This window comes from Grammomys surdaster, unplaced genomic scaffold (assembly GCF_004785775.1).
Source record: "Grammomys surdaster isolate TR1022 unplaced genomic scaffold, NIH_TR_1.0 185, whole genome shotgun sequence".
Taxonomy (NCBI): Eukaryota; Metazoa; Chordata; class Mammalia; order Rodentia; family Muridae; genus Grammomys; species Grammomys surdaster.
In genome coordinates, this window is record NW_021604630.1 from 10,992,132 (window position 1) to 11,019,270 (window position 27,139).

The window sequence follows — 27,139 nt, forward strand, 5'->3', positions numbered from 1 at the left end:
ACACAGACACAGACACAGACACAGACACAGACACAGACACAGACACACAGACACACACTTACAAATTGCTATAGAACCAGCAAACTAACCCTCCCTAGATCACTCAACTCTTTGAAGAAGGATCTTAAGACGGTCAGAGTACAAGGATAGACAGCACAAATACATACATACATACATACATACATACATACAACATAAAGGAAATAATACAGACAAAAGCTTACCTCAAGTTGAAACGACAGGAAAGTATAGGATCAACCTCAAAAACCAAACCCCTACACAGTAGAAGGAAATTAACTGTTCTTTAGTAGGAACATCATAGCCAGGCCACTACCAGCACTGAAGAAAAAAATCGATTGCTACAAATGATTCTTTAATATCTGCACAGCTATACAATCAGAATCCTAGCACTGGGGAATGGAGCACCTGGTTGACAGAAACGTCACTCCTAGTCTGGAATGGGACAAAGTAGATCTGACCCCAACCAGCTTCTTTATTCACATGACATATGTTCAATAAATACTTATTTTAATTTTCTGGGGATTATATTCTGAGGACAGGAAGAAATGAATAAGCTTTAAAAAGAGAAAATAAGCTGACTTCTAAAGTACATCTGGGTTGTTATACACCGTATAAGAATGTCATAAACATCTGAGTAAACCCCATTACTGTTGTAAACAGTTCGTTTATTTTTACAAGCATTTAAAGTTGAATTTTATAAAAATTGTCTATATTTTCTCCTTTTATGATAACTAAAAAGCAGCAATGAAAGAAACAGATTAAAGACTGTTCACATGACTTCTTAAACTATCAAAAACGGGCAGAGGAACAAAGTACCTCATATAGAAGTTACATTTTAGATTTTAACAATGATAGAACTAGTAATTAATAATAGGCATTATTATTATTGACTGTATACTATAGCTATTACCCTTCCAAGTATCATGTATTGGTAATGTGGTCAAGGACAGGGAGAATTTTGTAGACTATTCCTTTCTGCACATCACTGAAACAGGTGATTGTAGTCCCTGGTTTCAGTGGAAAACCAGAGAGTAAGGATAGAAAAGGAGAACCTGTAGCCTAGCATCTGCCCACTGCTTTCCTCGGTAGCAGTCATGTGATTTGGCTCTACCCTTATGACTATCAATTGTCTTAGCTATTCACAATCAGAGACATAATAAGACATTTTAAATCAGGATAGCATCCTATCATCTAGGTGAACGCATTTTTAAAATCTACTTTATACACCAGCCTCAAAACTACCAGACTCAGACGAAAAATGAAAAAGGACAGGTTTCCTATTTTGTCCAGCTATGCATCATGAGAATATTTCAGAATTTAACTATGCTTGAGTTGATGAATTATAGCATATGCTATCAGAGCTTTTTTGAAGGCATACTAAAAGGCTCCCAAAAGTTAAAAAGTTAAATATAGAGAAGAGTTTTTTTGAGGCAAAGTCTCACTCTGTAGACCAGAGTGGCTTCAAACTCTGAAATTCACCTGTCTCCATCTCCCAAGTGTGGGTACCACCATGCCAGGCTACATTCCATCTTGATTGCAGTAGATACTTTAACAGTAGCTACACCTTGGCTACTGTTCCCTTTCAAAGGTGTCAAAGGTTCCCTTTCTCACCTTTCAATTTTTACAATTCACAAGAACTTAAACTGAGGGTGGGCCCTCCATGCAAAGCCTGTAGAGGACTACAGGAAGTGGTGGTGGCAGGGGCCCAATCTTTATTTTTCAACATAGCCAACATTAAAGAAAATATTTCATTATCTGATTTTTGGTACAAAGATTAGATGGAAAAAGGATTCTAACTAAAAAAAAAAAAAAAAAAAAAAAATCAAAGTAATGACAAAATGAAAAATCCAGAGATGTATAAATAAAAAAATGCTGTAGTGGAGACCATGTTTTTAGGAACTAAAAAGAGCATGAAAGTCTGTGACCAATGACTAAGAAAAACCCAGTGGATACACAGTGTCAGGTACAGTAACAATAGAGAAGCTAAAAGGCTATATAGACAAAAAAAAATTATGGGGTTCAACAACAGCTACCACATATGAAAAGGCAAGCCAGAACTTCAAGATCGGAGAGGATGCGGTTAGTTCAGCTTTATCAGGTAGTTGTACAAATGGGTTGATAGGATGTGACTGTATTAGTGCAAGGCCCAGGAGGAAAAGATACATCCATTTGAATGTAACAGATGGCACGGCACTAAAAGAATAGTCAATGCATCATGCCAAAAGATGTGAAAGTGACTAAGGATAACGGCAGAGAACTTGACAGGAAACTAACTACAATTTCAGGAAACCTGAAATTATACTGGAGACCAGAACAAATGGCTATGAGGGAAGAGCTGTAATCACTATCAAGGGAAATTTTAACCAGAACATGTTAAAAATGGCCTATATCCTTTAGCATAAAGAAAACATTGCAATAAAATGTTGATACCCACAGAGGCAGAGTCACTGTGTGTCATGCAGAAAGAATACAAAGTTTGGCCATGGGCTAAACACATTTCAACCATCTGAAGGATCAAGAAATAAAGGAGACCCACAGGAGACTAAACATTTGCCTTTTAAGAGGTTAAATTAGCTTTCAAAGTAGAAATGTTAATGCAATAAGGCAAAATTTTAAAATGGTTGGAAAGTTCAATTCTCTCTGTAATTGTTTTCTCTCAGTCCTAGTTTGCTTTCTACTGTTGTCATAAACATCAAAAGCGACCTAGGGAGAAAAGGGTTTATTTCATTTTACAGTCCATCACAAGGGAAAGCAGGGCAGGAATTCCACGTAGGAATTGAAGCAGAGACCATTAAAGAATGCTGCTTACGGCTTGCTCTCCACTGCTTGCTAGGCCTGTTTTCTCACACAGCCCAGGACCACCTGCTCAGGGATGATGGCACTGCCCATAGGGGACAGGGCTCTCTCACACATCATTAATCAAGAAAATGGCCCCACAGTCTTGCCTAGAGGCCAACCTGATGGAGGTATTTCTCAACAGAGGTTCCCTCTTTCTATACGATCCTCGCTTGTGTCAAGTTGAACAAAGCAAAACCAAACACACACATTTCAGCTTTGAAACTACTGGATTTGAAACTTATCAGTGTTCAATTTTTGCAAATTAAAGACATCTGTCAAAATATTTGATTATTTTCTCTGAATCAACCTACAATAACCAAATATGTCATCCGATTCAGTAAGAATTTATACTTGTGTGGCTCTGGCTGACGCAAAGTTAAATGCAGCTGTTTAATAAGAGACCTAAGTTAACTACACGTGAAGAGAATAATGAATCAGAATTTACTTCTACACGGCTGACACCAAGTTGCCTCATTGAGGGTGCCAAGTCCAGTCTTACTCTTAACCACCTTTAACTTCAGCTCACTACTTCCTTGGAGGGAACAGAATTCCTCTAGAAGCCACACACCTTTATACATGATGAGGCGGCCCTGGTTACACCACAGGAAAAACACGAGAGCAACCTTAAGTTAGAACTGACTGCAAGCTTAGACCGCAGCAACAATACAGCACGAATACTCACCAATACAGACGTCAATCTTCCCTTTAATGGCAGCTTCATGCAGAGGTGTATAGTTCCAGTTATCTCTGGCATTCGGATCTGCTCCTTGACACAGTAACAGACTGACCACCTCGGCATGGCCGAAAGAGCAGGCATTATGAAGTGGGATGAGGCCCCCATCATCACGGGCATGGACATTAGCACCCATCTGCAGCAAGTGTTCTACAACATCCTTCCTTCCAAAGCCTGCACAAGAGAAGAGGAAGGTTCCATACATCAAGTTAAACCCTTACCGAGATCCACACCGAGGTACGGTACCCTACCATTTACTTACTTTTTACTATAGATACACTTTATACATATATACTTTCTACTGTAGTAAAAAGGCTAAAACAAAACAAGCAAAAACATTAGCTTTGTTCAAGCTGACCTTCCTATTTCCAGAAGGGAAATGTTACTTGTTACTGAGTGGCTGACTCAGAAACCATTTCTTAATTGCTTGCGGTGGCAGGCAACTGTGTCAGAAATGCAAGTGAATGACATGACTTCTGCCCAACAGTGTTACAACAGGTAACAAAATCACATACATAAGCTCCCACGTACTTCATACTTAAAAACTGCTGACAAAAATTTTATATTTAAGTATGTTAGATATCAGAATACTTCTGATATTCTGAAGGTATCACATACTACTAGGATTAGTAGCCAAACTGTGTACAACAGATAGTTCAATAAAGCTATCTGTGACAGGATTACAAATCTGGGGAAACAAGGTGGAAAGTGAAACTAGATGCATCTAAGGATACAGAAGCAGATACTGTGAACACGTGCCACAGTTTGGGGCTAAAAAAAAGGAAAGGGGAACCACTGGCTAGGACCCGAAGCAGTGTAATGACCAAACAGGTGAGATAGGCTATGGAGGACACTGGCGGTAGTCAGGAACCACAGACAACATTAGGCAAAGTCAAACTTGAGGAGAATTTAGTGAGACCAAGAGAAATGGAAAATGGCCACTGATACCATGAACATAATCATACTACAGTGACAAACTGTAAACTATAGTGCAATGCTCTAAAAGCGGGTATGTGAGCACTTAGTAACCTGTCCCACTCTGTGGCACTAATTCCACACTACTACTTACTTGATCAACTTAGAAACTGGCATGTTAAATAAAACTAAAGAATAACAAAACAGTCATTATCTTCCTCAATTTCATGGATACATTAAAGAAATGAAGACCACATGAAAAATAGATGCTATTTTTCTTCCATGCTATCTATAGAAATCCACTCATTTTCAGGAAAGCAAGTACTAAGGCAGTCTCCTAAAATTAAAAAAAAAAAAATTCATAGATATGTATTACAAAGTCAAATCATACGTCTCCTGGACAATGCATCGAGTTAAACTGAGATTGGGGGAAGGGGTAGCTCAATTTTATATCAGAATAGTAAAACTAGAGAGTGCTAGCCATGTGTCCAGTCTGCTGGGTTTTTTTTTTAATTTTTATTGGATATTTAATTTAATTACATTTCAGATGTCATCCCCTTTTCCCATTTCTCCTCCCTATCCCATCCCCCTCCTCCTTTTTGCTTTTATACCATTTTAATTACATGCATGTATTAAGGTCAGATCTAGGTTGAGGGTCCCAGTCTGCTGTTCTTAATCCTGGCACAACAGGATCTAGCATGGTAGTTAGAGGTCCCAGGGTCTCCTTTCTACTCCTCCCTCCCTCTACCATCATAACCCTACCCTTCCTGTTATGAAAAGCAAGGTTCCTGGGGAGTTTGAAGGGCTGTTGCTTTGTTCCTACTGGGATGGAAAAGACAATGATGGGTTGGGTGACATGAGTCAAGTCAGGCCACTGGTATTCTATGAGCCCAGGTAAGGAGCTTGCATTTGAGGAAGGGTCTAGCAGGGCCAAATCTGTTGCTAGCTCATGTCCACAGTAGACATGAGAAGATGAGGTCCAGAAGACAGGTAAGGCCTTCTTATCAGGAGGAACACAGGCAGCTCCAAGTGACACCACCACACTAGTACAGAACTTCACCTGGCTCATGCTCACTTAACAATGGCGTTAGAAACCGCTGAAAAGCCTGTCCACTTCGGCATTCTCTGCTCTGGTGTTCACTTGCTTCAGTTTGTGCTCATAAGAGTGCTACAAGTCTGAGCTGGACACATGATTCCCACACAAGAGAGAAGGCAGAGGAAGAAAAAGGCTTGGACACAGAATGTTTAGTAAAGCAGAAACTGTCTTCATGTAAGTATGCATACCTATGCTTTCCTAGCAAAAAAAAGTGTCACCTGCCCACTTACAAAAACAGGCTGAAAAACAAGTCTTTTATAGCTGAGCACACAGCTGTCTCAAGAAAATCAAGTTATCTTCTGGTGAAGAATTAGAAGATGAATTCAGGGAGAATAAATAACAGCATCTGCCATCGCTTCCGTAAGTCATGGGTAGAAATTTGTTTCAAGGACCCGAGAAACTATTTGTAAGAAAAATCACTTTATGCTATTTGAGTCTTTAAAAGGTTTTTCAGATAGCTGAATGAAACGCTCACTTTAAATGTCAACTCCGCACAAATTAGAATCACCTGGGGAGGAAGCTGTACCCGATAGCCTTAAGTGAGCTGGGAACACCCTGTGTGGACAGTGCATTCAGGCAGCAGCCCAGATAAAGGGGCATGGAGAAGAAAAGCTGTCCCACTGGCTTGGCCTTCCCTCCTGCTGCCGCTTCCTTGCTGCTTCAGTTCCTCCTTCCAGCTGCAGCTCATTCCTGCACTGACAGGAGACCCAAAGTCTCCAGAACCCGCCAGGTTTGGGGCACCAGATTGGGACAGCTAAAGCACCCAGCCTCAAGGCCTGAGCAACTAGCAGTACTCAGTATCTAAGGTGAGCCAACTGTTCTATTTCAATGTTAGCTGATATAATAATGATAATAACAACAAGAATAAATTCTGTTTTGCTCCTCCAGGAAACTCTAATACACTATATAAAAATGAGCAAATTAGAGCCAAATATGGTGGCATATACCTCTAATCCCAAAATGTTGGAAGCAGAGACTGAACAGACTAGAGTTTGTTGGCCAGTTTGTGCTACATAAGGAGATCGTCTTTTAAAAACAGTAAGGAGGAGCTGGGGAAACAATCCTGTCTGTCTAAGGGCTCAGTATGCAAACCTCAGGATCTCATCTGAATCTCCCACACCCAAGTTAGGAAAAAAAGGAAAGAGCTGGCACTTGGTGTGGGACAGAGGGATCCCTGAGCTCTGTGCATGGCCAGCCAGTCTGGAATCGGTGAGCTCCAGCTCAACAAAGAAACCCAGCCTCAAAAACTAAGATGGAAGGTGACTGCAGAACACCCAGCATGGACCTCTGCCCTCCGTATGAACCGAGACAAAGACAGACAGACAGACAGACAGACAGACAGACAGACAGACACATCACATCACATCACATCACAATAGAAAGTAAAGAATCAAGAACAAAATCAGACACACCTAGTTAAAAACACTCCTGCTGTATGTACTGTCAAACAATAAAGATCTGGCATAGATTTAGAAGGCTAGGACGGCTGGGTCCCAGATTCTAGTTGAGCACCTTGGTCTGTGGAGGGTCCTAGTGGGAAGAAGTAAGCCAACGGCTTCAGAAGCTCTACCGACAACTGTTCCTGCTTAAATAGGATGATTTATAGATTTCATGTTTGCTGGTAAATAATGTCATTATTTCACATATTTAAAGAAAAGGGAAAATGCACTTTAAGAAAAATCTAAATTCAAAATACAAGGCCTAACTGAATACACTTAACAACATTCTTTATTGATCTTAAAGTATTACAATTAAGGCCCTTTGAACTGCTTCAGTACAAGATGTAAGGTCACTGGTATTTATTCCCCAGGTCTGAGCTAAAAAACAAAACAAAACAAAAAAAGCAAAACCAGGAAAAGTCATTCCACTTAACAGTTAACATTTTAAGCTTGCCTACAATTAAAACCTGCAAGAAACAACCTTAAACCTTAATGGTGACATGCATAATATTATCAAAAGAGAAAAACCAAAGGTGTTTGGAGTATTATAAACTGAAGTTTTTTCATAAATAGTAGCAAACAACAGATTAAAAAGGCATTTTCTTCCTAACTTGACAACCAACAAAGCTACAAGCACTGTATCACAATAACAAAGTTCATATTACATGTCATTTTTTAATTTTTCTGTAAGTATTGTAAGATACAAGAACACCCAAAAGACACTCAAAGAGAAAAGTAAGCTTGAAATTGCCAAGAACACTGACATAGTGGCAAAGATAAACAGGCTCTTAGTGACAGAGGATTCACGAGAAATCTTAGAAGGGAAGATATTACAGTGATCTACTGTTTTACGTAATTCCAGCCACAAGACTGGCCTAGTTTGCCTTCTACTGCTGGGATAAAACATGACCAAAAGCAGCTTGGAGATCAAAGGGTTTATTTGGCTTACACTTCCCACTTCACAGTCCAACATGAAGGGAAATAGTCAGGAAACAAGAATTGAAACAGAGACCCATGAAGAAGCCCTCCTTACTGGTGTCCCCTTTGCATGGCTTGTTCAGCATTAAGTTTTCTTACTATCAACTACCCAGGAGTGGCTCCACCCACAATGGGCTAGGCTCTCCCACATCCATCAGTAACCAAAAAACTGCCTCACAGACTTGCCCACAGGCCAATCTGATGGAGAAAACTCCTAAACCGAGAGTCCCTCCTCCCAGATATATCTGTGTCAAGTTGACAAAAATTAAGCAACACAGAAGCTTTCGAACAATAACTGTAGAGCTTTTAAACACTTTTCTACCCAGCGTGCTCACCTGGTTCCCTAATATCATGGCTACTCAGGAGGTCCGTGCATGTAGGAATTTCTAACTCTGCTAAGTTAACTCTGAGTCTACGTGCATCCTGGCTGCTGTGTGGAATGGAAGGCAGCTGCAAAATGAGAGGATTTTTATCACACAACAGCTCCATGGCTTTACTCTCATTCTGCCTACTTTCTTCTTCTAACATGTTTTTAAGTTTCTGGTTTACTGTACTGTATTCTATGGAGGAAATTTGTATGCTGTCATGAACATCTGTACTGGGAATTGTGGGAAGAACCTGCATCTTACTTGTCTTCTAAGTACCAAGTGAAGAAGTTTACCTAATCTAATATACACTAAGGCACAGACACCTAGTAATAAGTTTCTGATTACTCTGTAATATATATCCAATGACAAATATTTTCTATTTAACACTCAGCCATTACTGCTGCCTCTCCTAACTTTGATTGTAACTAGATGAGCTTTTAATCATTAGAAGATATACTAGCTTCTGGTTGCTTGATCAAAAGTCACAAAGGAGTATATTTTTTCCTGTCGATTTCTCATTTGTTGAAAGCAGACCCTAGCTGACTATCTTATAGAACCTGGTCGAGAGAGAGAGAGAGAGAGAGAGAGAGAGAGAGAGAGAGAGAGAGAGCGCGCGCACGGGGGGTGGGGGTGGGGGTGGGGGTGGGGGTGGGGAGAAAGAAACGTTATGCTAAAGTACAGGGAAACCCAATGAGAAATTATCAGAAACAAAAATCAAGAGACAGGGAGTAAAAACAACAGTCCCAAGGAAAAACAGATGGTTAGATTCCAATGCAAAAAGATTAGCTCAATAGCAGAAGATAATTATCCTGCCTAGGCAGGAGATGGACCAGAGAAGACCTACACTCCACAACACCAGCACTGTGTCCCTTCCCTGCTGTGAAATATGAAGACAAGATTGCCCACTGCAGCACCAGCCAAAAGTAGAGAGATAAATCAAGGGAAAATACTGCAAACAGGCCAGAGGGCCAAGTGCACAATTACACTGAAGGAGGCAGTATTTAAAAAACAAAAAACAAAAAACAAAAAACAAAAACAAAAACAAAAAAAGAACCCTGCAAGGTTTGGGACCTGCCGAGACTGCAGTTGGAAGAAATCACACTGGGGCGCTCTCTGTCCTCGCACGGCTATCGACAATGTCCACAACCTAGACTGCATACTTCCATCACCCCTAAGCCCAAGTTCCTGAAACACGTACAGAAGGCAAGAATTCAAGAAGAGACGGGAGTAATAATGATAGGAAGAGAAGAAACTCTGCAAAAATGACATGCTTCTCACAGCTGAAGGAAGATCTAACTTCCAGACTAAGAGAGCTCACAGGCTGCTGTGAGGACAGACACTACAGCACGGTCTAACAGTGTCAGCAGCTAAACACTTCCTAAGTCCTTCAGAAAGAAAACAGGAGACAACTAGAGAACAAACTAAGTGGAGGACAGAAACAGTGGCATGCACACCAATGCATCAGAAGGCAGGAAAACTGCCACAACTTGGAATTCTGTTAGTAGTCTGCAGTCCACTCTCCTTTATCTCAGAGAGCTACAGACAATGGAGGAAAAAAAGACTAAATGCAATCAAATGAATGAATCATAACTAGAAACCCAGAGAAAAAACACACAAAAACATTAATACAATTTTTAAAAACCCTCAAGCTTCATTTTATCTTAATTCTAAGCAACTAAACCACTTTTAGAATAGTTCATAAAAACCTTTTCTTTAAATCCTTATCTCTCAGTGCATAGCTAGGCAAACTCTAGAGAGACTATAACATAAAATGATGAAACTACAAAAGAATGTCGGTGGACACATCATCTCAGGAGAAAAGGAAGCAAAAAAGAAAACTTTAAAGGCAATAAATCTAGGAAGTTGAAAGATTAAATAAAAACAGAGCAATAGGTATTTAGAGTGACTACAAAAATGCATAGACCAAAAAATTCCACAACCAAATGGCCAAAGGATGAAAAAAAAGAATTAATCACAACCAATGATTCACTAGAAATGTAAATTAAAACAAATATAGTATTTGTTTGCTTTATTACAACACTGGGTCTGCAAGATGGCTCAGTGGATAAAAACTCTTGTCATCAAAGTCTCACGGAAGAAGGAGAAAACTAACTTCCACAAGTTGTCCTCTGTCCTCAACACCTGTGCATGGCACAAGTTCCTCACCTCCATAAACAAATATAATAGAAATGTAAAAGCTAAGAAATGTATTTTAAATGATGACATTTAGGGATACACAGAACGGTTAATAAGAGCACTGTTCACAACAGCCAACAATACCCAGATGCAGCAGATTGTAACAACACTAAAAACCAACAAACTACTGCCCCGTGACAGCCAAACCACACACCCAACAAGACAGAATCCTCTAGCCAAGCTCAAACACTGACTACACTAGCCTATGTGTGGTTAAGGGCTAGAGATTAAGAAACCTTGCAGCTGCAGATGTACTGATTCTTAATCCAGATGCCCATGACACCCAGGCGTAAACACTGAAGATTCACCTAATAATATACTACGATTTGCACTTAGCTGTGTTTGCTGCATTTCAAAAACAAACTACGTTGTACGGTGTAAGGACTGTGAGGAACATAAACTAGCAGACTCTTGAGAAAGCCAATCCAGCAGCACAAATTTCCAAGCCAAGCTCTGGGATTCTCTGCACAGCACTTTACAGCACTGTCATGACAATTTTCAGTAACTGCACCGACATATTCCACAGACTCAGCGCCCAGGGCTCCTTAAGTACAATCCAAGGAACGCAGGACTGTTTCTCCTCAAACACACAAGCAATTGAAAGGTTCATGCACAGCGAGTACCAACTGTCACAACACCTCACTAAACATAGGAGTCTTAACTGAATTTTATGTATCCCCCAACAATGATTCTCAACTTTGCACATGAATGAAAATATCGAGGAGAGATTTTTTTTAAAAAAACCGAGCTTACCCTAAGTAATATAATCAGTCCAGGATTAGAAATCAAACAGTCCTGCTCCTAAAAAGTATGGGCATCTCCTGGTGCTTGGTAAAAAGGCAAATTACCCGGCTCTGCTACAGACTAACCAGAAGAGAAACTCTGGGGCATGGCCCAGCAACAAACCTTCCAGTTTGAGAACTGTGATTACACAGCTGCAGGAGTGTATAATTCTCCTGAAACTTACACGTAAATTGTGGTGTACACGAGACGCTCCACAGCCATCAGCAGATTCTTAAACCCATGTTAACAAACGTAGGAGCTCCTTGTATTAATCAGCACATTTCACACACCCACGGGGTTCCTAGGGATCTTGGTGATCTTTTCTGGGGTCTGAGAAGTCCAAACTGTCTGTGAAACAATACCAAGGTGATCTTGCTGTCCTCACTGCCAATGGTGACGATGCTTCATTTCAAAGCACCATGCCTTGGTCATTTGGAAAATGCATCCATAGTGCTCTCAACACAAACAAAACCTTAACACTACACTACCCAAGGGAAGACATCAAACTGTACACTCCAGTCGTCCTGTTTATCAACAAGTCTTCGGGGTATTTTCATGGTAGTTTTCCTGAGCCAGTTTCACATGGGAATATTTTTCATGCAAATGTAGTTAGATTAAATTCCAGCCTCCGAAGTGCATATTTGAGTAAGACTGATCACAATGAGAATCAGCTCTAGATGTGATGGCCTACGTGACTAACACTATGCAGCTGTTTAAGAACAATCTAGACCTCTGCGTTTGGCCCACATTTTTCCAGGATGAACACGGAAGCCTGTTACTTAGAAGAAAACAACAATCTTTGCTTCCAAAGACAGACTTTAAGCTTTTAGACAAATCCCTGAATTTATAGTACTACATGAGCTTTCATAGTATTAGCAGTTCACCAATAACCACTGCTTTCTAAGACTGGTGTCACTAACGCGTGTTGCTTGTCAGTCTTATAAAGTTAAGATGTTAATACTTTGAAAGAGCTGCATGGCATACTGAAGTAAGACTTCCCAAAAGACCAAACCATACCCAAACCATATAATAGTAAGAGCCATTTCTGTAAAATAAAGTCAGTGGATTTTAACATACCAGAAACATGAAAAATTCACTGATAAGGCTCAAAACTCTCCTCACAAGAACTAATTATCCAAACTATGTATTATAAAGAAAAAAATCTATTATCTGAAAAGACCACTGAAATAATACTTTCTTCTCCACTCCATTATCTGTTTCATGAATTCAATCCATACACTACACACAACAGAGGCAGGGAAAAGGCAAGAATTGGGTTGTCTTCTATAAAATCTGGCATTAAACTGACTCAAAACACAGAACACCACCTTTTTTCAGTAATCTTAGTTTCAGCAAGTATCTAACTGCAAGTGCTATTTACTCTCAGACAATGGAGTTGATATATTTTTACTTCTACATTTGAACTTATACCATAAGTCTCAACAGATGTAACCCGTATTAATAAACACATTCAATATAGACATTTTCCCTCTCCACAGTACTGCTTTCTGCACTAGTGGTCTGCAGCTAGCTGCTGACTGGGAGTCTTATATGGAAAAGACCAGAAACAAACATGTGTAAACTAGACCCATGCGCCATCTGTAGTAGTGTGGTGAAGTGTACTTTGCGCTGTGTTCTGCCCAAGGTCCCCAATCTATCTGCCCATTGTCACTGCTTCACCTCACTCTCCTGACTGTTCTTTTCCTGATGTCACTCTTATCTAAGCTGACAATTTAAATACAACCGAACGAGCTAACCATGCTTCCCTTAGGAGAAAAGATGGGGGTTCTTCACTTAGGGACTCCTGGAGAGGATTAAGACTACCTGCACATAATTTGCCACCAATTCTTCTGTATTATTGCCACTAATCTCTTATTAATTTATAAATCAAACCTTACACTAGGTGTATGTTTTGGAAAAACAATTTATCTAGAGCTTGGTATGATCCAGTTCCAGGCATCTTAGAACCTTGAGGGTAAGGGAGCATTACTGCACCTTTGAGTATTAAGAATCCTGACATGAAAACATCTGAAAAACAACATTTTGACTCTAAGTGTTCTCTACATATTTCCTCCCAATTACACAATCCCTCCTGGAAGGAAGGGAGAAGGTTCATTTCACAAGAAAGTGACTCAAAACTCAAGATGCTCCTCCCCAAGGATATATAAGCAGTAAACAACTACTGGAGGAAGAGATGTAACTCTTGCGCAGCAAACTCAAGTGGGGCAGTTTTTATGACATACGCTGACATGGGCTTTTGGTGATACAGCTCCGAGTCACTGAAACTTAATAAACTCACTGTTTCACCAAGTAAACTTGAACGCCATAATCATTTCTTTGACTTGCCATTGGCATCATACTTGGGGCTGGGGGACTGTATATTCAGATATTCCCAGGAAAAGTCACGCAGTGCACTCAGCAACCAAACAGGACAAGCAAAGCCCAAGAAGTTTAGGATATGCAACTGAAGCAGATCTATCTGAAGGTGGAGCATCCACACAAGCAATCCCAATATGGCTTCAGATTACTATTTCTTCCAGCTTGTGGGTGCAAAAGAATAGTGAACAAAGCAAAGAAATGAGTACATTTGACTGCTTTCTTACAACTTGTGGGGTGCAAAGGAATAGAGTACATAAGGGATACCACCTTTATACCCCAATATGTGTACCCCAATATGGGTGATAAGATGTGCAACTGAGTCTGAACTATTTGAGCATAGAGCATCTTTGGGAAAATCCCAGAGTCGTGGCTTCCTCTATGTGGTATGGGGTGTGGCATTCTTCCTTGATGAATAGTCTACCGATCGAGTAAGAGGATGCGTCCCAAACAGTTGACGGTCTAGAAACTACCCTGCAATCCCCCAAAGCAGGCTGTGGCTTCTGGCATACAGATTTCTGCTATGAGTGATAAGACATACGACAGAGGCTGAACTGTCTTCTCAGAACGAACACGCCAGCATAAGAGAGAGGTGCAACAGGAAAAAGACATGTGAATGCATCCTCCATATGAGCTCTGGTTTGGCAGGAAAGGGCGGGGGCTAAGACAGAGGTGCTAGACTGCTGTGTCTTTGTGGGGTTCATGGAGTACAAATCAGATTGGTGCTACATAGCCCCTACTAACATCCAAAAACACAAGACTTCGTGGGAAGAATCAAACAGTGAAAAGGAAGATGGCAAAGAAGAATTAGCACAAGGTATCTCTCACGTCTAAATTTAATATAGAGGAAGAGAAACCTCTGTGATTCAACAAGCAGATGGCAGCCTCAATAATGGGCCAGTATTGGGGACTATGGTAACCAGGGAATAACACTGCATCTGAAAAACAATGCAAGAATCCCTCACAACCTGTTCATGAAGCTGGTGGGACATTGGGATCGACAAGATCGGTCTGGCTGCCCTAGAAGCAGAGAAAATGATTAATACACTGACTCACCCCTACTTGAAACTAAAGCTGCATAATCTGAGGCAACATGAGGAAAGTTAGTCCCCAAGGGACTAAAATGGCTCACATAGGGACACTTGGTTATGAGCAGCTGAGTTCCTGTGTCAAAGGATATACGGCAAATAGGAAGGGCAGAAGTGAGTGTGAAAGACCATGTGTGTGCCCACCAGGTGTCGTGTCAGCTTCCTCCAAGTGTGTAAGTCTCCTTCCTCAAGATTGAAACATTCCATCCAGCACGAAGCTCCTTAAAGGTAAACAATGCAAAAGAGCTTCCTGAAGTCCCTGAAACTGACCAGATATTGTCATTAGGTCCCTCCCTACCACAGTAAGCCATAGAGGCTGAGAGTCCCTCTCACATGCGCAGAGTTGAGCAGCAAAGAAGACACAGAAAGCAGACCAGTTGCTTGGAAGAGCATTAGGCCAGAGTCCTTCAAAAGGACTCTCCAACCCGCTGAGCTGCCTAAAGCTCTGCAGTGAGCTCTCGGTGTCCCAGTGTTTGTGAGCTAACACTCACACTGGGGCGGGCTTTGGTGATAGAGCTGCCTTGGAATCATTTTTCCTCCCAATAAAACTCACCGGCTCACCAAGTTGGCCTTGCTAGTATCCATTCTTTGGTCTGTCATAGGATCCCTATCTAGGGTGAGTAGAAGTGTGTTATGTCTTCCTTGAAAAAGTTCTGTCATAAAATACCAGGCCAGACAGGATTATATTCACAGGAGAGCTAAGATGGGGGTAGGGCTTTCGTGGCTTTGCAGAGTGAGTCCACCGTAAAATATGATCTTTACGAAATGGAATCTGAATGACTTATGTTCATTGTTCATAATGTGTTCAAGCAAGGGGCATGAGAGAAAGGCGGAGCAGTCAAAGAATCTGTCCAGGTCTCCAGACAGCAGGATTTCCAGGTAAAGGGCTGACAAGAAGCCATGCATTATGCTGTCTGCCCCTGAAGGCTTTGAAGCCTAAAACGCTTGAAAGGGTCAAAGAAGAGAAAGAACAGTACAGGTAAAAAAAAGACTAAGTATCTCCTGGAGTAGGCAGTGAATCCATTGGAGTATGCTGTGTACACTTCTCCCTAGAAGAAAGCACACTAGGGGTTAAAGATGCTTGCCCAGCCTGGAACCCTTTTAGCAGCTGGGTATGACTCATGGAAAGGCAAAACGATGGTGCTTATCAAAGTCTGTCAGAACCAGGAAGCTGGATCCAGCAAGCACAGAAGGCAAGAATATAGACCTGCTGCCCTTTTGGTCCCCAGCCAGGCTGGACGCCTAGGAAAGCCACTGTGGATGGAAGGATGTGCAGCAGCTCCAGATGAAGTAGCAGGGTAGCTCATGAAGAACTGCATATTTAGCGATTTGTAATCTATATCTACTAAGATGCCTAATAAAGAAGCCGCCTGCCTCCCTTCGTGCTGCCATACCTAACTGCTCTACTGACAGGATGACTGATGCCGGGGAGGAGCTCTTCTGGTGTTGCATTAGATCTTACTAGCACTTTGAAATGGAAATATCTCAATTCAAATGACATAGCAAAAACTTCCTGGTCTCTTCTTCCCACTCTTAAAAGACAAGATGCTCTCCCTTAGGATACTTCACAGAGGTCAACAATTGCTGGAGAGAGCAGACTCTGGCAGCGCTGCCTGCAAATTGGGCAGGGTACTGTTTATGCTGCTTTTGTGAATGGTCAACCATACCACCCTGGGCTTTTCAGTGAGTAGCTGCCCATTATGCAACCCCAATAAAGCTCAATGGCTCACCAAGCCAGACTTGGGAGAACTCTTTCTATGCTGTCACTGGTGCCTGATCTGGGGTGAAAAGATGATTATTCCCATCTCCCATGGAAACATTATACAACAAGGACAGGAAGTAACAGCACTCATCATCTTGCAGAAGACCTGAGAACTACTTGATGAGCTTCTGACAAAGGACCATAGAGTTTTAGTGGAGTCCTACTATCTAAAGCCCTGAGAAATCCCTACTATCTAGGTTCCTGAGAAACAGAGGTCCAGATGGTAGAAGAGTGAGGAACACACTGTGGAACTGTCTCAGTAACTGCTAACCAATGCAAGCTTCATTAAGCTCATGTGCATTTCCACCAACACTTCTTTAACAATGAATTTCACACTGCCAGAAACACAGTCATTCAGACACATCGATAACTGACAGGAAGACTGAAAAGGGCATTATTAACATAACTGCTGAAATTCACGTTACTGAATACCAGTATTTCCATAGTTTACATTGGCAAGATGACAGAATGAGTTCTCAGGCTGGAAGATGGCTCAGCCCGTAAAGTGACCGGCATGCACCCATGAGGACTTGAGTTTGCAGCAGTTACTAGGTAACTAGGGTTACTATTTGTAACCTTTGTGCTCAGGCTGAGATGACAGGAGGATGATCCCTTTTGACCTCCACACATGAATGCATATTCATATGCACACAAATGCAGACCTACACAGGCATGTACTTGTAACACACACACACACACACACACACTTCTTTGTAAGATATTAAAGGACAAAACATCTACTATATTTGTTGTTTCATTTGAATTATGGCAAGATGTATATTACATAAAACTTACTATCTAAGCTTTATTAATATTTATAGTTCGTATATGAGTGAAGACAAGCACATGCTATAACGCACAAGAAGAGATTAGAGGACAACTTTGGAGTTGGTACTTTCCTTCTACCATCACTGTGGGATCAACTCGGAGCATGAGGCTTGCACAGCGAGCACTCTGACCTGCTGAGCCATCTCACCAGCCCTCATCTGAAACATCTGCAGCTCAATATTATGTGCTTTCAAATAGTTGTGACTCCCTCATTTTATTTGCTATTTAATTTTTTATTTGCTTCTGTGAATCAAGATATTTAACAAAGGAAAAGAAATATTTAACAAAATTTATCAGGATTTCCTTAAAACTCTTTAGCCTTAACAGAATTTCTAAAACACCCTTATATTTAATGAGGATCACTCAGTCAAACACTATATATTTACAAACAAATGAACAAAGGGTAAGACAGTCCAACACCCTGGGCACTGTGTGAGATGGCTCCGCAGTTAAGGGTGCTTCTGCTCTTGCAGGAGACTCGGGTTTGGTTCCCAGCACCTACAATGGACTTTTCAAACTCTAGCTCCAGGGGATCTAACCCCATCTTCTGACCTCCAAGAGTTCCAACACACACATGAACACATGGAAATACACACACATATATAAGTGTAAAAAAAAACAATCTTTAAAACAAGCATTCTAATATCCTACTCCCTGAAGGGTTTTACTTTAAATGCCAATAAGGACTAGCAGGATTCATCTCCCACAACCTCCACCACTTGCCCTGGAGTGGTAAGATGACGGCTGTTTTGTCTCCACTTTCAAATTTAGACGATTGTTTTTACCATCAGGAAACCAATTTGAAAAAGTCATGACAGCTGTCAAATTATAAAATAACTCAAAACGTATGAAGTGTCCATTGGAGCAGCCAGACCTAATGATTTTAAGACAACCAGATCTACAGGTTTAGTCTACTGTGTCACTTAATAGCTATGCGACTTCTGACTTTGACAATAAAAAGGTAGATTAGTACATTAAGAATTATTATTTCTATATATAAGTCAAACCTAAGATTAGAAACATTAACCTAAAAAGTGCCCTTTTCAAAAGTGCACTGAATACCTATATTAACACCTATACCTTGTTTTTATAAATTTCCAATAGGATAACAATTATACATTCCACTGCTACATTATGGATACTGCCTTGTGGGGAACACTGGGTAAGTCAAGTTTTTAATACCTTGCTCTACAAATTAGTTTGGAAGATTTTTTTTTCCAAATGAGATTTTTCCTACACAAAATAACAACTTAGCATCTCTACTCCAGACATTATTTTACAAAACAGCTACCATGTACTCCTGTGTCATCTTTTTTTTTTTTTTCTAAGAAAATAAAAGGCAAATTTCCATAGTCAGTACAAGGTAAACATATGAAAAAGGAGAAAGGCAGAATGTATGAACAGGCTGGACGGGACCATCAAAATGGCTCCCCTCGATATCTCAGAATGAGGGCATCCAATCCTGTTGGATCTACTTGGACTTACCCAGCCTTTTCAAAAGCACTGTAATTAGCTACAGATTGCAAAGTTTCGTTAATTTTCAAAACTAGAAATGGTGATATGAAGACTGTAGCTTTTAAGAATTCTGGGTCAAGCAGTAGACTCTTTTTTAAAGGCTGTTTGACTCTGAAGTTTACAAAAATCATCTAATATTAACTGTCAATGCTTACTCAATTCTTTAAGAAAAAAGTTACAAGTCCAAACAAATAAAAACCTGCCACTAGTCATTTAGTCACAAGCAAAAAGAATCTTCATACTTTATTTCTCCGTTTCCTACAGTTTAAAAGAAAAAGACTCATTTTTTAAACTGAACTAAGGAGCTGCCATTCCACAAAGAACTGAAAAGAACACAGTTTGATGGTCATGCTGCTTTAATTCTATAGCAGCCTGAGCAAACAGGACAAGCAAATTTCCACAAAGCAGGCAACAGCAATCTTAGAACCTGACGGAGGCCCTAAAGCACAGGACCCAAGACACACACACCGCGAAGACTTTCCTTATTACTTGAAGTCAAAATAATTTTCAAAAAAATTAGGCTCAAAAGCCATCATCCCAAGTGCCTAAGCTTTAATAAAATCCAAAGAAACTCATTCTAGTCCATAAATACACATGTACATACATACATACATACATACATACATAATTAAGGAGTATAATGTTTTTCAAACAATACACTAAAAGTCCACTTCTGGGCATTTGCTTCTTGCATTATGGCTCGTTTGATACAAAGCAAAGAATTTTTTCTTTTACCTCATCCTCACACTACAGCCTATTCATGGTGACTAATCCTGCTCAGTTCTGATCAAGAAACCACATGAATAACACAAGTAGCTCAAATCATAAAAGACAATTTTAAAAAACAAAAATTTAAGTGATAAACAAATTTATCTGGCAAGTCTAACACCAAGGAGCCTCCATCAGCAAGCACCCTCTCTCTTCCTGCGCAAAGCCAGCTGGGTAAATGGCATAGCCACATACACATGCTCTAGGTGAAGAACTAGCCCAACCCATCCTTTTGATTAGGAATCATTCCCAAAACAGCTACTGTACTCCACTGTACTGACAACACTACTCACAGGTTAGACCTTCCCAGCTTCCCTCCACCTAGCATGCACATGAACACATGTACACACAAAGTCACACATTCAAAGGGAAGACAAACATATGGACTCAATACTTGCTCATGCCATGCCCTCCTAAAAATCTATGCACTGAAACCTTCAGTGTGGAAGATTAGGAGGGGAGGCCTTTGGGAAGTGACTGGGTAACGGAAGTGAAACTTAGAGCCTTTATAAGGAAAGACATGAGTGCTTGTTTGCACCAGTTCTCTTTCTTTGTACTGCTCTCTGCTCACCACTAAAAAGTACTAAAAAGTTACCAGTCAGCAACTCAGAAGACAGCTCTTACCAGAAGCCACCCTTCTGGGACCCTGATCTCAGATTTCCAGCAATATGAGAAATGTTTACAACTAATGAACCACCCGAATGTTACACTTGCATAATACCAGTCCAACTGACTTACAAATAAATCATAAATATTTAGGAATCTACTAGTTGCTTTTAACTGAATGATGTTGAGCTGGGGTAGGACTATTGGTGGAATACACGTACACATGGATGAGCACTGGTGTCAACCTTACCACACCACACCACGTAAGGTAAAAGTAATCTAGTAAAGAGAAAAACAGACAAACGTGCTTAGAAACGCATTTGCAAATCTTAGCCGTTGTCTCTCAGCAACTGTTACATTAGTGAGGGCAGACCAGCAGGACCCACGTTAAAGCACTGGCTAAAGAGACATTTATCCTCCAACTTCTTAGAAAAGTCAAACCTAAAACTGAATATTCTGTTGTACCTGATGCTAGACAACAAAGCAAGTTGCAGGGAAAGGCAGCCTCTAGGGTGACACCAATGATCTAGTATATAGTCACAAGCTGAATACAGTTTTGGGTCAAGGAGAGACCAAATCACATGACAGAGACAGGGTCATAATAGCACTAAAAACTATCATGAAGTGATATCACTGCCACCGTGACGTCACAATGCATTACTTCTCTGTTCTGTGATGATTCTGGTGTAAACAAACTCAGTGTGGTGTACCTGTACTGTCCCTATTATACAAAACCATAACAATTGCATACAGTACATAGACTTGGTAATACTAAGTTACTAGCTTGATGTATTAAATACATTATGCTTTTCATCATTATTTTACACTTAAAAAGTATATGTATATAAACATGGAAAGCAGCCTCAAGCTGGCAGGTCCTGCAGAAGGCATTGCTATCATAGGTCAACACTGTTATGTCCCGGAGCACATCCCAGGGGGACAAATTCTAGCTTCCAGTGTGTCAGTACTAGGAAGTAAAGGACAGTGATAACAATTATTCTGACCTGGTGTTGACCTACGCTACTTAAAATATATCTGTCCTACTTCTTAACAATAATGTACACAAAGTACAATGAAAATAAAATTATTTAAAATAAAGATCACTGTAAGATGAGGATTAAAAAGATAAAATATTTTGTTCGACTGTATACAGAATGATTGTCTTAAGCATCACAAAAGAATCAAAAGTTTAAAATTTTTTAAAGATTCTAAAGTGGAAAAGTCTTGACCAAGCATGTCATGACAGCTTTATTCATAATGTCAAAACGGAAAACAGCCTAAGAGCCCATCAACAGAAAGAAGCCTGGTTGTAGCACACTGATATAAGGAAATCTACTGAGCATATAGGAATTATTGACCTATTATAGGGGGTGGGAGAGGCAGGTGTGAACTGCATATGATTCCATTTATAGAACGTTTAAAACATAATTGTTAATCCCAGAAAACTGAACTTCCTGATTTTGTAGTGACAAGTGTCTGGGGTATTTGTATGCATCAAAACTCTGCTTATTTGGGACACCTACTCAATTGTCTGCAATCCAGGCATTTAAACAATCTGAGAGATAGAGGGAAATTTCGGCAGACAGTATAAGGCAGAAATATGAGCAATCTTAGATAACAGTTTGCTTGTTACTTTTTCCATTATTGGAGGTGTATTTGTAATGTCATCAAACAGCTAATTTCTTCTTTAAACCATTCGCTTCCAAAGAGTAAAACCATTGATGCAAAAGAAAAAAACACCTCATGCATCTCCCAATCTCAAAGCTCCCTGTGAACTGTAAGGAACATGCGCAAGTTTTAGAAAACACAAGGTACAAACAAACCCATTTCTAACCAGCAATTTTAAGTCTAGGAAAAATTTGCAATTTTTTTTCTACCACAATCAGACCTTTCAATCCTGAGACGTTGTGCCTGTGGCACTGCCTGTAATCCCAGCACCTGAGAGGCTGTGGCAGGGGCATCAGGAAGCCAACCTAACCTAAAGTAAGAAGACTGTCTCTTAAGAAAATGAGAACCAAATAAGGTAACTTAACCAACCAAATCAAGGTTGTTGTCAAAGTAAAAATCAGAGAGGCCCAGACTGCACAGATTCCCACTCCAAGACTGAAGCGCTTGGTCTACTTTTTACCACAGGTTAAAGTACTTAGCTAAACAAACAACTGTACTGGAAGGGAGTGGAGGTGGGGGAGCTAGCATTGTATTTATGAAAAAAATCAAGATCTGGAGTTGAGTAACTTTTGTGGGGTATGTGCTGCAAGGGGTCCATCCAAATCAAGAAAACAAAACTGACAGACATTCTACCTTTGGCTATCCTTGATACTAAAATGCCTTATAATATAGGACAATACAAGTAGTATGTTAATTAACTACACAGAAACCTACATCAAGCATCTTCAATGTAAAGTAAATAGTATGCTGGGCATGATGGAGGCTCTGTGAGTTTAAGGCCAACCTGATCTAAAAGTGAATGAATTCTAGGACAGCCAGAGATATGTAGAGATCCTGTCTCAAAAAAAGAAAAGAAAAGAAAAAAGAAAGAAGGGAGAGGAGAGAAGAGAGAAAAAGTAAATACTGTGAGGGGCTACAAGGATGAGTCAGTGGTTAAAAGTGTCTGCTACTTTTCCAGAGGACCCAAGTTAGTTCCCCTGTCACCCCTTACTTCACACAGCTCACAACCACCTACAACTCCAGCCTGAGGGGATCCAGCACCCTCAGAGGAAACACACACACACACACACATACATACACCACATGCCCATATATAAATACACACATATACACATAAAAGTTAAAAACTAAAATTAAGCTTTAAAAATGAATAATAAATACTGAGATCTCAAAACTGTTTGAACCCTCAAAAGAAAATGTCATCTGAACTCTTCAGTAAAAAGAAATTTCACCAAAATTATACCAGTTAGTAAAAAATACATTGCTAGTAGAAAATAAATTAAGATAATTCCACTTTAAATTGGTACTTAAAAAACTCTCACTGATGAGCCAATGTCGTGCGCACCCAGAATGCCAGCACTCCAGAGGCAGAGACAGGCAGACTTCTGTGAGCTCCAGGCCAGCCTGGTTTAAACAGCCAGGGCAGACAGGGTTGCAGAGTAAAACCCTGTTTTCAAAAACAAACCGAAACTAAAAAATCTGTTTTAAGGGAAGGATTTCCAGACTGCTCCAAACCCAGAACTAACAGCCTTGTCTACATACTCCAAAAGATACAACACACTCCTACAAGTTACACTTTGAGGTTTTGTTATTATTCTTTAAACTTTCTCACTACACAGTAAGCTCTATAAAGTTAAGAATTATCTGCCACCCCAAAGTTTTGCCAGTATTTAACACATTTGGAACTATTACTAACTATAATTTTTAAAATTTTTCATCTAAGAAGACCTTTGCCTACTTCTTATCCTTGAAAAAGCTATTCCAGGACAAACAATGACTATAATAACAGTCAACTAATAGTCAACTAACAAGAATGTTTAGCTACTCAGCCTACAGCTAATGGATACTACATGTAAGCTTTAATGTTATACACATATGACAGTATAGGTTAACTAGAGAATGCCTTTACTGGAGAATTTGATAATTATCGGTTTGTCTATTTGCCACAAAGAAGCTAAAGAACTGGGGGGAAAAGAAAAGAAAAGAAAAGCTGATCAAGGTTAGACCCTCCTAACTGCAAAGTAGCTACATAGGCTGTCTGCAGTCTAATGTGAGTACACAAACTCCAGGTAACCTGTGGTGAAGACAAGCCCTGACGGGAAACAAGCCATCTTTTGTGTGGAACAATGCTAACTAAGTGGAGTGATACGGAGATAGCTGTAAGCAGCATGCTTACATTCGTGAGACAACGTATTACTCGGATTTAGAAAATAAACAGTCTCAGATGATTTATTAAATCAGACTTACACCTTTCATTTAGCCTCAAAACAAGAAACTGTGTAGTAGTACATATCTGAAATCCTAGGGTTTGGGAGGCTGAGGCAGAAGAACCTTGAGCCGGGCCAGACCTGTCTCAAGAAACAGAGAAAATGAATGAGAACTAGGAAAGAAAGAAAAGCAAGACAAGAAAAAGAAACATTATTTCATATAAATCAAGAGCCTTGACTTGCCATCTACTTGGATGAAAGCCGACTTATAAGCCAGTTCACCACACTCAAGTTACTGTCTAATATCCAGCATAGATCCAGTAATCTGTCCACTTCCAAAGGCTGGCACATCACTGTTCATTAACGAATCACAGACACCATTTGCCAAAGCTAAGTGGAAGACTATACAAACACACACACAAGGGACGGTAGAGTTCCCATTTCAAGTTCAGATTAAACTGCAACAACATAAACTCTAAGCAATGGCTAAGTTTTTAAAAAACAAAACAAAAAACAAACAAACAAACAAAAAACCACCCCACAACCTAACAGCTATCCTTCTCCATGAGTCCCAATACTACTTTCTCCCCCAAACACCAAGTAACTTAGGAACTGTGCACTGCAATTACAAACCCAAGTATAGATTATAGCTTAAGCGTTATGTCAAACTGCTGACTCAACATCAATGTTTCACTAACTTTGCCTGTGAACTAGACTGACTTAAACATGTGGGCCTCACTTCATCAACTGTAAAATGAGAATCGCAGTACCTGTCAAGTTATATAAAAAAATACATAAAGTTCTAGGCTTGAGTTTACAGAACTGAAGGAGGAACACCCACTGAAACATACAGCAAGAGGAGCTGCAGGTGTATGTAGCCCAGCAGTGGAGTGCTGACCCAGCAAAACCAAAGTCCTGGTCTTGAGACAGCATCTCAAGACAGAGAAGGCGCTGGAGAGATGCTCTCACGTTAAGCACTGCTTACTCTTCTAGAGTAGCTGAGCACCCATGCTGAGTGACCCACAACTACATGTAACTCCAGCTCCAGGGAGTTGCCCTCTTGTCCCTACACAGACACACAGACAAACACACACCTGGCAAACACACACATGTACTCATGAAAACAAAAACAAAATTTTTTAAAAAGAAAAACTAACATTTAAAAGCGAAGTCTTTGATACTTTATTTTTAAAAGTGTCTTTTAATTTTGTATCTTTCTGTCCTATCTGAATTTATAATAAATGTCTAAGTACACACTTCAAAGGTAATGTTTTAAAGTACATAACCTAATCATCTTTATTTAAAAAAAAAATCAATAAAAGTATCAAGGCAATGAGATTATGACCCTTTTGGTTCTACATTTCTGTGTTTTATAAAAAATATTCTGTGTTTCTAAAAGAAAACAGCTACTTAGAAGGGGGAGGGGCAAAAAAGTAAAGTTCAGCAAGCATTTAGAAATCAGTGCCTATGTGGAGGGTTTCCCCGCCACAGACTTCTTGCTAAATCCTCAAACAACCTATCATCTTTGTCTCTAAGAAAATGAGCTAGCTGAGACAAAAGAAATACACAATCTCTCTCTCTCTCTCCCTTATCATAAAGTACACAGTACCCTTATAACTATTGTCTCCGACTGGCCAGCGGTAGTCTTTCCACACAGATAGTCGACTTCTTAGAAAAGGTGGCGTTTCACAAACTCCATTGTCTTTCGTTGTGTTACTTAAGAATATGAGAGATTCTTAAACACTTGTTGAGTTACCGTACACTTCTTTTGGCCCGGACTGTCCGTCCTCGAGGGACAAAGCCGTGTCGTAAAAACAAAATCAACTAGCCCACGAACGACAAAGCTGTTCCTAAAGCTACTCAAATCCAACTTGTCTCGGACACACTCTGAACTGAAAAAGTTTTAAGTATGCCCACAGCCAGGGTTGACCACTACACAGAGTTTGCATAAGTTCAAGTACCACTCTTGCAAACGTCAAAAAGTGAATTCACACCTCGACCCCCTTGCAAACACCCAGCACCCAGGCACTAAACTTCAGTTCTCCGGGAGAGGTGTGAAAGAAGCACCACCAAGCCCCTACTTGTCCCACTACAACCTGTAACTTTTTTGTCCTAGTCCGATCACCCTCCCTCTGCTCCAAAACCCGTAAAACACAATTCCAAAGTCTCTGACCTGCTGCGAAGTGCAGGGGAGAAGACTTTCGACCGGCCATGTCCTTTGCATTCACGTTCGCGGCGTCCACCAACCTCTTCACCCGGGACACGTCCCCATTTCGACAGGCCTCCAGTAGCTCCCGCAGGGCCCCACTTACGGCTGGGACCCCCGGGCCCAGGCCCGCCGCCCCGGGTCCCAAAGTTGCTGTGGAGCCAACTCCGGCTGCCTCGGGACTCTCCGCTAAGCTCGAGCCAGGGGAGGATGGGGAGGAAGACGAAGATGAAGTCGGGGAAGAAGTGGACGACGCGGAGTTGTTACCGCCGCCGCCGGCTGGGCTGGGAGCGACCCCGACGGCGGCGGAAGCTGCCGGGACAGCGGCCGTAGCAGCCACCGTGCAGACGGCGCCGTCCACCGGGTCCGGAGATCGCGGCCTGTCGGGCGGGTCCCGGCTGCCATCCCCCTCCGGCAGCGCCAGGCCGTGCCGCGGGGAAGCGAAGGGCGCCAGGCCGCCGGCCGTAGGGGAGGCAGGGGTGGGTCCCGGGGCCAAGCCCGGGCTGAGCGGCGGGGGAGGTGGCGGTGGCGGAGCCGAAGCCCCTGGGGCAGGCTGGAGCTGTTGCTGATGATGGTGGTGATGATGCTGAGAGCGACGCGACGCCGCCATCTTCCCACTCCCCCGTACTGTCACTGCGGCAACGGCGCCACCGCCCGCCCTCACTTCCGGATTCTGGACCAATCAGGATCCGACATACCCGGAAATGATTCTTGCCGAAGTGGGTGGAGTCCAAGAGAAGAAGGGAAG

General features: G+C 41.0%; 1 protein-coding gene across 1 annotated transcript in view; it reads right to left on the bottom strand.

Moving 5' to 3' along the window:
* Positions 1-27,020, bottom strand: part of Tnks (tankyrase) — a 144,991-nt gene extending 117,971 nt beyond the window's left edge. The window contains exons 1-2 of the mRNA XM_028768191.1: positions 26,359-27,020; positions 3,542-3,766 (exon numbers count right to left, since the gene is read on the bottom strand). Of these exons, the coding sequence (XP_028624024.1) occupies positions 3,542-3,766; positions 26,359-27,001 (868 nt within the window). The 5' untranslated portion in view covers positions 27,002-27,020. The remainder of the gene's footprint in view (positions 1-3,541; positions 3,767-26,358) is intronic.
* Between the last annotated feature and the right edge of the window lie 119 nt (positions 27,021-27,139).